General features: G+C 46.4%; 1 protein-coding gene across 7 annotated transcripts in view; it reads right to left on the bottom strand.

Annotated features, from left to right (window-relative positions):
* Nucleotides 1–4,748, bottom strand: part of SAMD12 (sterile alpha motif domain containing 12) — a 228,781-nt gene extending 224,033 nt beyond the window's left edge. The window contains exon 1 of one of the 7 annotated variants that reach the window (XM_043539156.1): nucleotides 4,456–4,748. In XM_043539156.1, the coding sequence (XP_043395091.1) occupies nucleotides 4,456–4,468 (13 nt within the window). In that variant the 5' untranslated portion in view covers nucleotides 4,469–4,748. The remainder of the gene's footprint in view (nucleotides 1–4,455) is intronic. The other 6 variants (XM_043539158.1, XM_043539157.1, XM_043539159.1 and 3 more) reach the window with 6 other exon arrangements.
* Nucleotides 4,749–12,347: the final 7,599 nt, after the last annotated feature.

Raw genomic sequence — 12,347 nt, 5'->3', positions numbered from 1 at the left:
AACCCAAGCCCTGCTCACAGAACACCCCAAAACGCCTTCTACCTTGGGTTTACAAGGGTGAGCCTACCAGGTCTATGCAAGTCCTTTTAGTGACAGTATTCCCCAGGGTGCAGATCCACTGCCTTTAAAGTTATCCTACGCTGCCACAGCATTTTAGGAGGACCCTAGGGCAACAAAGAACTGGGCTCCTAGTCTTAGTCAACTGTCAGGAGTTCAGCAGCCAATGCATTATTCATACTACACCCAGGCTTAAAACCAAACTGACAGAAGTCAGACCATAGCATGCGTCATAAAACTACCATACAATATAATTAGCAGCATTTTTGCTCAGGAATAGGTAGGGTAGGGTGCTGCAGGTCAGAGCCATAGGGGCTGCTTGTGTGCAGTATGCCGGTGTTATCTAGCCAGTTCTGTCAGTCAGTCACTCATTTTCACGAGCAATAAATATGTACTGGAGTCCCCCTCCCCCTGCCTTCCCCACTGCACAAGAGCTAAAAGAAAAATATTTTTTGAACCATTGTAACAAAGATCCAAAGGCTTTTTCTACGAGCTCTGACCTACTTCTTTCATTCTTACTGTGGGGAAGCAAACACTGAAAGGAGCATTGTCAAAACTGTTAGATCTAAAAATAGACCTACCTTGGCAGTCCTCCCATCTACATGGGCTCACTTTAAGGCCTGCAAATGGATTTTCCCCACCCCAAGCAATTCTCTGGTGAAACAGGAAATACAGACACCATGCAACTCACTAATCCAGCCATTCCACATATTACCTCTTGGGATAACTATAATGATCTAAAACTAAGCCCTATGTTGTGCCAGTTTTCTCCCTCCCCCTACTCATTCAGGTGTTTATTTTCTAACACAAAAAGGATATTGAGCTACACCAAATCTCACCTTTTGTGATTGCAATGCCACCCCCGCCCAACTACCCCAACACGGAGGAAAAAGTCCCAGGTTTTTTAATCCAGTGCTGGGTATTTGCTGTACCAGCTAAATTCCTGGACACTTGACTGAGCAAGGCCCTGATCCTGCAAGGAGAGCTAGGCAGGTGGACCCCTGGCCTTAAGGTATGAAAGAAAAAAGAATGGCTTCCCTCCAGTAGTGGATACTAGATAAACCAGGCAGGAGGTCTGCGGCTGACTAATTTCCTATTTCTTTCCGGGGTAGGGATGCACAGGCTAAGAGTGGAGCAGTGAGGGATGAGTATTCTCTTGCCTTCCTGCAGGAAGTAGGAATGACACATGGCTCCAAAACCTCCTTCCAGCTACAGAGCACCTGCCCTTTTGTTGCAAGGGACATTGCTTATTTGGTGCCTATGACACATACCCTATATGCAGAGACTAAAACATTTGATTAGATAATAAGTATGATTTCAAGCACTGATCACACGAAGAATCCTATGCCTCGGTGTAAAAGTATGATTTTATCCCATGAAGAAAACATAAGCCTTGTCATCCGTTCATTCCCCCCCCCCCCACCCCCTTGAGCGAGAGAGAGAGAGACACACACTTTGAAAAACAGGTAGCCATCCTACCTGGCTAGTATGTGGGAATAGCAATCCTTCCTCTCTCTCACACACACAGTCACAGAGAGAGAAAGGGAGAGTGTCTCACAGGAGAAGGGAACACAAACGGAGGGAAAGACAAAAAGAGGACACATACAGAAGAGCAGGGACACAACTGGAGAGAGATACAGCAAGAAGGAAACAGGACAATTTCAGGAGCTGGAGAAACCAACAGAGCCTACATGGGAAGAGAAAAACATAGGGATGCCCAATGGGAAAAGCTCTTTGCACCAGCCAGGGGGAAATAAAGAGGAGAGACGCCCCAGATCCCCTCAGGAACAAGAGAAACACTCTATGCCATTTCTCTCTCCCCTCCCAGGAAGAAAGAGAGAGGGACATGACCCCAGAAGATGCTGGAGGAAAGGAAACAGGATTATCATCCTCCCCTAAGAATGGGGGAGGGCTTCTGCATACTGATGGGGCTTCCATCCACTCCACTCTCACCTCAGTTACCCTGCAAATGCAAATAGCTCCCAGTGAGATAGAACCTGTTGAGGAAGAGACGCTTGGTGGGTAAGATATCCAGGTTCAATTTCCACTTCTGTCACAGACTACCCATGTGACCGGGGGGAAGACCTCTTAACCTTTTTGCTTTAGTTTCCCCATATATAAAATGAAGATAATATTCCCCTACCTCACAGGGGTTTAGCAACGCATTAACTCATTAATATTTGTAAAGCTTTTTGAGCTCCTCAGATGGAAGGCACTGCAGAAATGACAAGAATTATTAAAGACATGAATGGATTTAGGAGACAGAATAAGAAAAGTCTAATCAAGTGAATAAAGAAGGTTTATAGAATGCCCATAATGGGGTTTCTGCTTGTGCGTGAACTGGCACACTCCCAAATAGCAGTCTGTTTCATCTATTTACCCACCAAGCACACACACCCAGTTTGCACTGCTAACCCTTTTTGCCACAGAAGCAGCAGTAATTAAACCAAGACTCTTCATTTATCATGGTTTACAAATAAAAAAATAATGGAGTTGCATCTGCTTAGATAAGCAATTAATTTGGCCTATAACGAGTTTTAAGGACAAATTCTCAAAATGACTAATTTCGGGAGGCCAGCTTTAGATACGTATAACCATGTTTTCAGAAATAGCCACTAGCACTGGGTGACTGCCTAGAGAAAACCAGGGCCTGATTTTCAGAGGTGCCGAGCCACCATAGCTTCAAGCAGTAGCTGAAAATTAGGACCTGGATCCACATTTTTCAAAGCTGATTTTGGGTGTCCAGTTTGAGACAGCTAGGGCTTGATTTTCAGTGATGTAGATCACCAGCAGCTCCCTTTGACTGTCAATGGAGTGGCTGATACTTAGCACCTTTGGAAAAAAAAAAAAAAAAAATCAAGCTCAGCGTTGTCTTGGGAACCCAATAAATGAGACATCCACAATTAAAGGATGCTTTTTAAAACATGGGGCTTCATGACTGACCCAAGGCCGCAGAGAAAGGCAGTGGCTAGGATGAGATTAGACTTTAGGAATTCCTGATACCTAGACCCATGCTTTGTCTACTAGAATATACTGCGTCTCAAACCAGCATGAATTTCTGAGAGGAACAGTGCAGAAAAAGAGAGTTTATTTTTCCTAGTGTACCTAACCACAAATTCTCTCTCACCTAAACCTCCTTGAAGTACTCAGTGGAAGTGAAACAAGAGTGCTGCCACATACACTTAGTCAGTCTTTCAGAAGAGACTGGCTTCTATTTAACCACCTAAAGTGGCCAGATTTTCAGATGTGCTCAAGTACGCAGTAGCTGCCACTTCATTTAGGTGTTTCTGTAGGAGCTGGGCTTTTTTTTTTTTTTTTTTGGTAAAAACCTGGCCTATGATGTTTGAATTTTTTTCTTCTCCACTTGCCAGAGTGGGATACAACAGCATACTCTGGCACCCATATCTTAGAAACTCACGCTAATACAACCCAGATTTACATTCACTTTCTATATTGTGATTGGAAAGCATAATACAGTGTCACCATATTACACTTCAGAAATTTAGAAGCTATTTAAGGTAACAGGAGAAAATTATAGCATCTGCTTCTGCATTTAAAAAATATGGGCGGACAAGATAGGAATGGTGATATGGAATACTCAATTCATGCTAAAATACAAACCCAGATATTTTGTGCGATATGAATGTGCTGCTCAGCTGCCTTTCCTGTGTGTAACATCGGAACTTTGGGAACCAGTTTTGAAGTTATTTAACTGAAAAAAATACCAGTTGCAATAGAGAGAGCCCAGGTAGCCTCAAGGAAGCCCAGGTAATAATGGCCAAAGAGGAATAGGCAGCCCCCTACTAATCTGGAAACAAAACAAACCCACACACAATTCAGAGCCATTCTTTGTTCCCATGGCCACCTGATTATACACTCAAAGTCAGCCATAATGTAATTAAACACAAACAGCTACTTATGTCAGAAGTCAAAACACTGGCACTTCTTGGGGTGAACTTCAGGGGCTAGCATTCCCATCCCTGGCCTAGCCAAGCACTAACAGAAGAGGAGGGCATGAATCAGATATGTAATCGACCAGCTCCTCTAGAATAAAGGGGGTGGGGGGGTGACAGCAGCAAAGAGACGCGGTGGAGCTCTAGGGGAGGGACCCCCTCCAGCCCAGCCAGGATAAGGAGGGCAGGTTGAGCTGGCAGAGCTGGGTCGTGGGCTGTACGAGAGAGGCGAGTGGGCGCTTCTCAGGCACCTGGATCTGCTGCCCCCAGCGGGTGCACTCGCCAGCCCGAGGCATGTGGCCCAAGCCCCGCTTACCGTTCCCCTTTGGGAGCCTGGGCCAGCCCCTCGGCTGCTCAGGTGAGTGCCCAGGGGGAGGGGTCCCCCGCAGAAGCAGCGGGCGCTGCAGCGTGCACAAGGACAAGGCAGGGGAAGGGGAGCCCTTACCTTCCACAGCCATTCTCTCAGCGCTCGCCTAATGCATGCATAATTCGCCTGCCCAAGGCACTTCTCCTAGCCCCCCTTCTCCCTCTCTCTCCCCCTCCAATGTTTTCTCTCTGCTCATCTGCAACCAAGACGATCAACCTGCAGCTCTCACGCTAACAAGGGGGAAGCCCGCGCCCGAGGCAGCCTGGGAAATGTAGTCCCCCCACACCACCTGTGCCCCGGCGGGGGTCCATACAGCCCCAGGTGGAAGAGCCTCGCTTCAGGGTCGCACATAGTGCCCGGCCCAGAGATCAATATCGCAGGGAGGTGGGAAAGCGCGCTGCAGGTTTTGCTCAGATCAGAGCGTACACGGGGGAGGGGAGAGAACTACAAATCCCGAAATGCAGCAGTTCGGGCTTACTGGAGAGCTGAAGTGGGGCTGTTTGATTGAGAACTTCCTTGTCAAATTAGGGAAGGAGACAGGTACGGGCAGAAGGTGGGGGGAGGAAGATTTGGATTTGTGAAAAATGCCTTGGCTTGATTTGGGGGAGCCACAGCAGATTGTGACCAGAGATCTGGCAAAGCGAAGAGCATCTGTTCTCTAGGCAGTTGCTCTACAGCTGTCAAAATGCAAAATGGTTGCATTAAATCTGACTTCAGCACTCATTTTAGCAATTGCATGCTAATGGACAAAATAAAGTGTGAATTTATATTTTCTCATCCAGACTGCCTTCCTAAGCTCCGTCTATCCTAAGTCCATCACCATAGTATCTAAGCTCCTTGGGGATGGGGCCTCTTTTCATATAATATTGAGAACTGACAATGTTAAATAAGTAATAATGCTTTCATGCAATCTAGAAACTCTTTCCTTTCCAGTGCTGTCATATACCAAGTCAATAGATGCTAGCATGGAAAAAATATAAATGAACATCCTCTAATCTGCTTTATTTTGTAAAATCTGTGGGGCAAGGCCGTCTTTGTACAGCACCAAAACAGTTTTGTTGCTTAATATAAAACTGGACTTTATTTGATTTTAAAAATTCAGTTTTCCCCACAGGTTTGTTACTGTATACATTAATAAATGTACCTATTCCCAGGGCCCACAGCGGTGCCCTCTACAGGCTCATGTACTTCTTTTTATTGTTTATTTCAAAATGTTTCAGACAATTTCAAATGAAGGGTGGGACTTTTAAAAGTGCTCAGCATTGGCCTAACTCTGTTCCAAATGCAGTCAATGATAAAACTCCCATTGCTCCCACTGAAGTCAGAGTTAGACCGATCCCGAACACCCACCGCCCATCCTCAAATGAATAATTAAACATTCTGGAGGGGAGGAGAAAGCCTCCTTGACTCCTCACAAGAAGTGTTGTCAAGGTTCCTTCCCCACTCTGAACTCTAGGGTACAAATGTGGGGACCTGCATGATAACCCCCTAAGCTTATTTTTACCAGCTTAGATTAAAAGTTCCCCAAGGTACAAACTATTTTACCTTTCTCCCTTGGACTTTATTGCTGCCACCACCAAGCATCTAACAGGGAAAGAGCCCGCTTGGAAACGTCTTTCCCCCCCGCAAAATCCTCCCAAACCCTACACCCCCTTTCCTGGGGAAGGCTTGATAAAAATCCTCACCAATTTGCATAGGTGAACACAGACCCAAACCCTTGGATCTTAAGAACAATGAAAAAAACAATCAGGTTCTTAAAAGAAGAATTTTAATGAAAGAAAAAGTAAAAGAATCACCTCTATAAAATCAGGATGGTAAATACCTTACAGGGTAATCAGATTCAAAACATAGAGAATCCCTCTAGGCAAAACCTTAAGTTACAAAAAGACACAAAAACAGGAATATACATTCCATTCAGCACAACTCACTTTATCAGCCATTTAAACAAAACAGAATCTAACGCATATCTAACTAGGTTACTTACTAAGTTTTAAGACTCCATTCCTTTTCTGTTCCCGGCAAAAGGATCACACAGACAGAGAGAACCTTTGTTTCTCCCCCCTCCAGCTTTGAAAGTATCTTGTCTCCTTATTGGTCATTTTGGTCAGGTGCCAGCAAGGTTATCCTAGCCTCTTAACCCTTTACAGGTGAAAAGGTTTCTCCTCTGGCCAGGAGGGATTTTAAAGGTGTTTACCCTTCCCTTTATGTTTATGACAGGTTTGTAACTGTGCCTCAGTGGGTCACAACTGAGGATGCCAAAGTCAGGACGAACTGCTGAGAAATACGGCAGAAAAACCCCAAGCCTGGTGGGTAATCCCCCATAGGATATACCAAACCAGCAACAAGAGTAAACTTCTGTTTCACCACACTGGCTAACAAGAAGTCACAAAAGCAGTTTCCTTGGGCGTCCCAGTCCTTGTATTACCACCGAAAATACGGGGTTTAAAGGTGAATGGTTCTTTACAACCAGTCTCATCAAATAAAAGGTTCTTCTGATCCCAAAGGACCAGCCACACACCCAGGTCAATATATAACCTAGATCTTACCCAAAAATCATACTGATGCCAATCCTTTAGTATCTAAAATCTAAAGGTTTATTCATAAAAAGAAAGAAAGAAAGGTGAGAGTTAAAATTGGTTAAAGGAATCAAATACATACAGTAATTGCAAAGTTCTTGGTTCAGGCATGTAGCAGTGATGGAATAAACTGCTGGCTTAAGTCAACTCTCTGGCTGCTTCCAAATCATTGGAAGGTCTTCAGTCCATTGGTTAGAATGTTCCCATTGATATAAGTTCATATTCCAGAGGTTTGAGCAGGAAAGAGAAAAAATGGAGGTGTTTCCAGGGCCCTTTATAGCTTCTGCCATATGGCAGGAATCCCATTGTTCTTACTGTGGAAAATTACAGTAACAAGTTGGAGTTTGCAGTCACATAGGCAAGTCACATGTCCATGCATTTCGCCTAGTCACAGCAAGAAATCCCATTAAGTGTAGACAGGCATCTCCCATGGTCCATTGTCAGTTAAATGTTCTTTTGATGGGCCACTCAATTTGAATAGTCCCTCCAAGATGTGCTGGCTAACTACTTTGTGAGCGTTACCCCAGGAGCAAACGTTTGAAATCTAGGTATAGATCCAATACTCATAACTTCAAATACAAAAATGATACATGCGTACACATAGCATAATCGTAACCAGCAAATCATAACCTTTTCATAGATATCTTACATGCCACATTTTGTACAAGATTTGTTGCAAATATATAACAGTGGTTGCAACAATGATCTATATGGTCATATTTTAATCAGATAACGTCACAAGGTGTGAGCTCCATTAGCAACTTGGGTCCTGATCCTGCAAGGAGCTGTTTATGGGCAGATCCCTGCTTTTGCACAAAACCTTGTTGGAGTCAATGTAGGTTCATGCAGGGGTCTGCTTGCATAGAGCTCAGCACAGGAACTGGGCCTTAAAATGTATTTTAAAATTTGGAGGATATGGTGTAATGGTTCTCACGGTATTCAGGGCTGTTAGTCACCTTGTTACCCTCTACCTCTAGAGAGAGGTAATCTTGCCCAAGGTAGCTGGGTGTTAGCTCCCTAACACCACCCATCTGTCAGCCACTCAGGCACTCTCCTTGAGCTATGCCTTTCCTGTCTTCACTTCAAAGATTAACAATAGGTGCACCTCAGTCCCTTTTAATTGTTCCCCTATGGTATTCAGCCACTGACACTGGCCTCTCACAGAAGCCCAAGATCCTCTGCCCCCAAAAGGACCTGTGTACCTCAGTTTACCAGTTTTACCTTAAACCACCACTGCTAGGTAACACACAGCACTTATAATAAAACAGGAGAAGGTTTATTTAAGAAATAATAGATATTCCACTAGAAACAGGAGAGAATGATGGAAACAAATGTTTACAATACAAAACAAAATCATAAAACATAAACTAGTGCCTATTTTAGGGGGTTCAGCCACCACTACCCCAGCTGTGTTGTTTGACTCCTTCAATGGAGATGGAGGCAACACGGAAGCAGGTTTTGGGGATGAGGAAGATGATGATGATGAGGTTGTAGATAGCTCACAGCAAGCAAGCGGAGAAACCGGTTTTCCCGACAGCCAGGAACTGTTTCTCACCCTGGACCTGGAGCCAGTACCCCCCAAACCCACCCAAGGCTGCCTCCCGGACCCGCCAGGCAGAGAAGGGACCTCTGGTGAGTGTACCTTTTAAAATACTATACATGGTTTAAAAGCAAGCATGTTTAATGATTAAGTTGCCCTGGAATTCGCGGCTCTCCTGGATGTACTCCCAAAGCCTCTGCAAAAGGTTTCTGGGGAGGGCAGCCTTATTCCATCCACCATGGTAGGACACTTTACCACTCCAGGCCAGTAATACGTACTCAGGAATCATTGTAGAACAAAGCATTGCAGTGTATGTTTGCTGGCGTTCAAACAACATCCGTTCTTTATCTCTCTGTGTTATCCTCAGGAGAGTGATATCATTCATGGTCATCTGGTTGAAATAGGGTGCTTTTCTTAAGGGGACATTCAGAGGTGCCCGTTCCTGCTGGGCTGTTTGCCTGTGGCTGAACAGAAATGTTCCCCGCTGTTAGCCACAGGGAGTAGGGAGGGGCTAGTCACGCGCTGGGGGGAGGCAAAATGCGACCTTGGAACGAAAGCACATGTGCTATGTATGTAATGTTAACAGCAAGGTTTACCGTGAAAGAGTGTACCCATTGTTCTATAAAATGTGTCTTTTTAAATACCGCTTTCCCTTTTTTTTCTCCACCAGGCGCATGTGTTTCAAGGATCACAGGATCTTCTCCTTCCCAGAGGCTAGCGAAGATTAGAAGGCGAAATGTTCTCTGAGCTCATGCTGTCCTCCCACACTGACAGAGCACAGACGAATACAAGGAGGCAGACAATGTCAGAGTGCAGGAAAGCACAAAATGACCAGGAGGAGAGGTGGCGGGCTGAAGAGAGGGCTGAAGCTCAAAGGTGGCGGCAGCGTGATGAGAGGAGGCAGGATTCAATGCTGAGGCTGCTGGAGGATCAAACTAATATGCTCCAGCGTATGGTTGAGATGCAGGAAAGGCAGCAGGAGCACAGACTGCCGCTACAGCCCCTGTGTAACCAACCACCCTCCTCCCCAAGTTCCATAGCCTCCTCACCCAGACACCCAAGAATGCGGTGGGGGGGCCTCCGGCCACCCAGACACTCCACCCCAGAGGATTGCCCAAGCAACAGAAGGCTGGCATTCAATAAGTTTTAAATTTTTAAACTGCTGTGTGGCCTTGTCCTTCCCTCCTCCACCACCCCTCCTGGTGCTTCTCTCCTCCACCACCCTTCCTGGGCTACCTTGGTAGTTATCCCCCTATTTGTGTGATGAATGAATAAAGAATGCATGAATGTGAAGCAACAATGACTTTATTGCCTCTGCAAGCAGTGATCGAAGGGAGGAGTGGAGGGTGATTAGCTTACAGGGAAGTAGAGTGACCCAAGGGGTGGGGGGTTTCATCAAGGAGAAACAAACAGAACTTTCACACCGTAGCCTGGCCAGTCATGAAACTGGTTTTCAAAGCTTCTCTGATGTGCACCGCACCCTCCTGTGCTCTTCTAACCGCCCTGGTGTCTGGCTGTGTGTAACCAGCAGTCAGGTGATTTGCCTCCACCTCCCACCCCGCCATAATCATCTCCCCCTTACTCTCACAGATATTGTGGAGCGCACAGCAAGCAGTAATAACAGTGGGAATATTGGTTTTGCTGAGGTCTAAGCGAGTCAGTAAACTGCGCCAGCACGCTTTTAAACGTCCAAATGCACATTCTACCACCATTCTGCACTTGCTCAGCCTGTAATTGAACAGCTCCTGACTACTGTCCAGGCTGCCTGTGTACAGCTTAATGAGCCATGGCATTAATGGGTAGGCTGGGTCCCCAAGGATAACTATAGGCATTTCAACATCCCCAACAGTTATTTTCTGGTCTGGGAATAAAGTCCCTTCCTGCAGCTTTTGAAACAGACCAGAGTTCCTGAAGATGCGAGCGTCATGTACCTTTCCCGGCCATCCCACGTTGATGTCGGTGAAACGTCCCTTGTGATCCACCAGTGCTTGCAGCACTATTGAAAAGTACCCCTTGCGGTTTATGTACTCACCGGCTTGGTGCTCCAGTGCCAAGATAGGGATATGGGTTCCGTCTATGGCCCCACCACAGTTAGGGAATCCCATTGCAGCAAATGACCTGCACATTTCCCAGGGTCACTACCCTTGATATCAGCAGATCTTTGATTGCGTTGACTACTTGCATCACAGCAGCCCACACAGTAGATTTGCCCACTCCAAATTGATTCCCAACTGACTGGTAACTGTCTGGCTTTGCAAGCTTCCAGAGGGCTATTGCCACTCGCTTCTCAACTGTGAGGGCTGCTCTCATCTTGGTATTCTTGCGCCTGAGGCCAGGGGAAAGCAAGTCACAAAGTTCCATGAAAGTGCCCTTACGCATGCGAAAGTTTCGCAGCCACTGGGAATCGTCCCAGACCTGCAACACTATGCGGTCCCACCAGTCTGTGCTTGTTTCCCGAGCCCAGAATCGGCGTTCCACAGCATGAACCTGCCCCATTAGCACCAAGATGCCCACATTGCCAGGCCCCATGATTTGAGAGAAGTCTGTGTCCATGTCCTCATCACTCTCGCCACCGCGCTGACGTCGCCTACTCACCCGGTTTCGCTTTGCCAGGTTCTGGTGCTGCATATACTGCTGGATAATGCGTGTGGTGTTTAATGTGCTCCTAATTGCCAAAGTGATCTGAGCGGGCTCCATGCTTGCCGTGGTATGGCGTCTGCACAGAAAAAAGGCGCGGAACGATTGTCTGCCATTGCCCTGTCGGAGGGAGGGGCGACTGATGACATGGCTTACAGGGTTGGCATACAGAGAATTAAAATCAACAAAGGGGGTGGCTTTGCGAGAAACAGAATGGCCTCCTCAAGGATAGAACTCAAAACCTCAAGGACAGAACTCGGAACTGGGTTTAGCAGGCCATTGATTTCACGGAGGAAGGGAGGAGAAAATGAATACAAAACAAATCTGGTCTATTTCTTGTTTTGAGCCACTTCATCTATCTTTATACATCTTGCTGGCAGCAGACTGTGCCGTACAACCGCTAGCCATCGTCATCTCCTAGGTGCTCAGCAGAAGACGGTGCAGTATAACTGCTGGCCATCGTCTTCTGCTGGCTGCAGATTAAAAGGCAATGCACTGCCGGTAGGACTGAATCGCCATGAGACGAAACTTAAAATGGAAATGACCTGGCTGAATCACTCCCATGTTTGCCCAGGCGCCCCTTACCTCATCGAGGTCGGTTAAAAGAGCACCCAGGACTACGTCGAAGACGGCTTACCAGTTATACTGCACTGTCTGCTGCCAAAAGGCAATAAACTCCTGCTGTGTAGCAATGCAGTACCGTGTCTGCCAGCACCCAGGAGACATAGGGTGACAGTGAGCTGAGCGGGCTCCATGCTTGCCATGGTATGGTGTCTGCACAGGTAACTCAAGAATAAAGGCGCAAAACGATTGTCTGCCCTTGCTTTCATGGAAGGAGGGAGGGAAGAGGGGCCTGACGATATGTACCCAGAACCACCCGCGACAATGTTTTAGCCCCATCAGGCACTGGGATTTCTACCTAGAATTCAAATGGGCGGCGGAGACTGCGGGAACTGTGGGATAGCTACCCACAGTGCAACACTCCAGAAGTCAATGGTTGCCTCCGTACTGTGGATACACTCCGCCGACTACATGCACTTAGAGCATTTGTGTGGGGAAACACACAATCTACTGTATAAAAACGCTTTCTACAAAACCGACTTCTATAAATTCGACCTAATTTCGTAGTGTAGACATACCCTTAGATTAGGCTAGCTAACACTCTACCTAACACAAGACCTTAAATCATACCCTACAAAGCCCAGAGAATTTCCTTG

Source organism: Chelonia mydas, chromosome 2 (genome assembly GCF_015237465.2).
Source record: "Chelonia mydas isolate rCheMyd1 chromosome 2, rCheMyd1.pri.v2, whole genome shotgun sequence".
NCBI lineage: Eukaryota > Metazoa > Chordata > Testudines > Cheloniidae > Chelonia > Chelonia mydas.
Note: the sequence above shows the minus strand (reverse complement) of the source record. Positions and strands in the feature narration are given on the sequence as shown.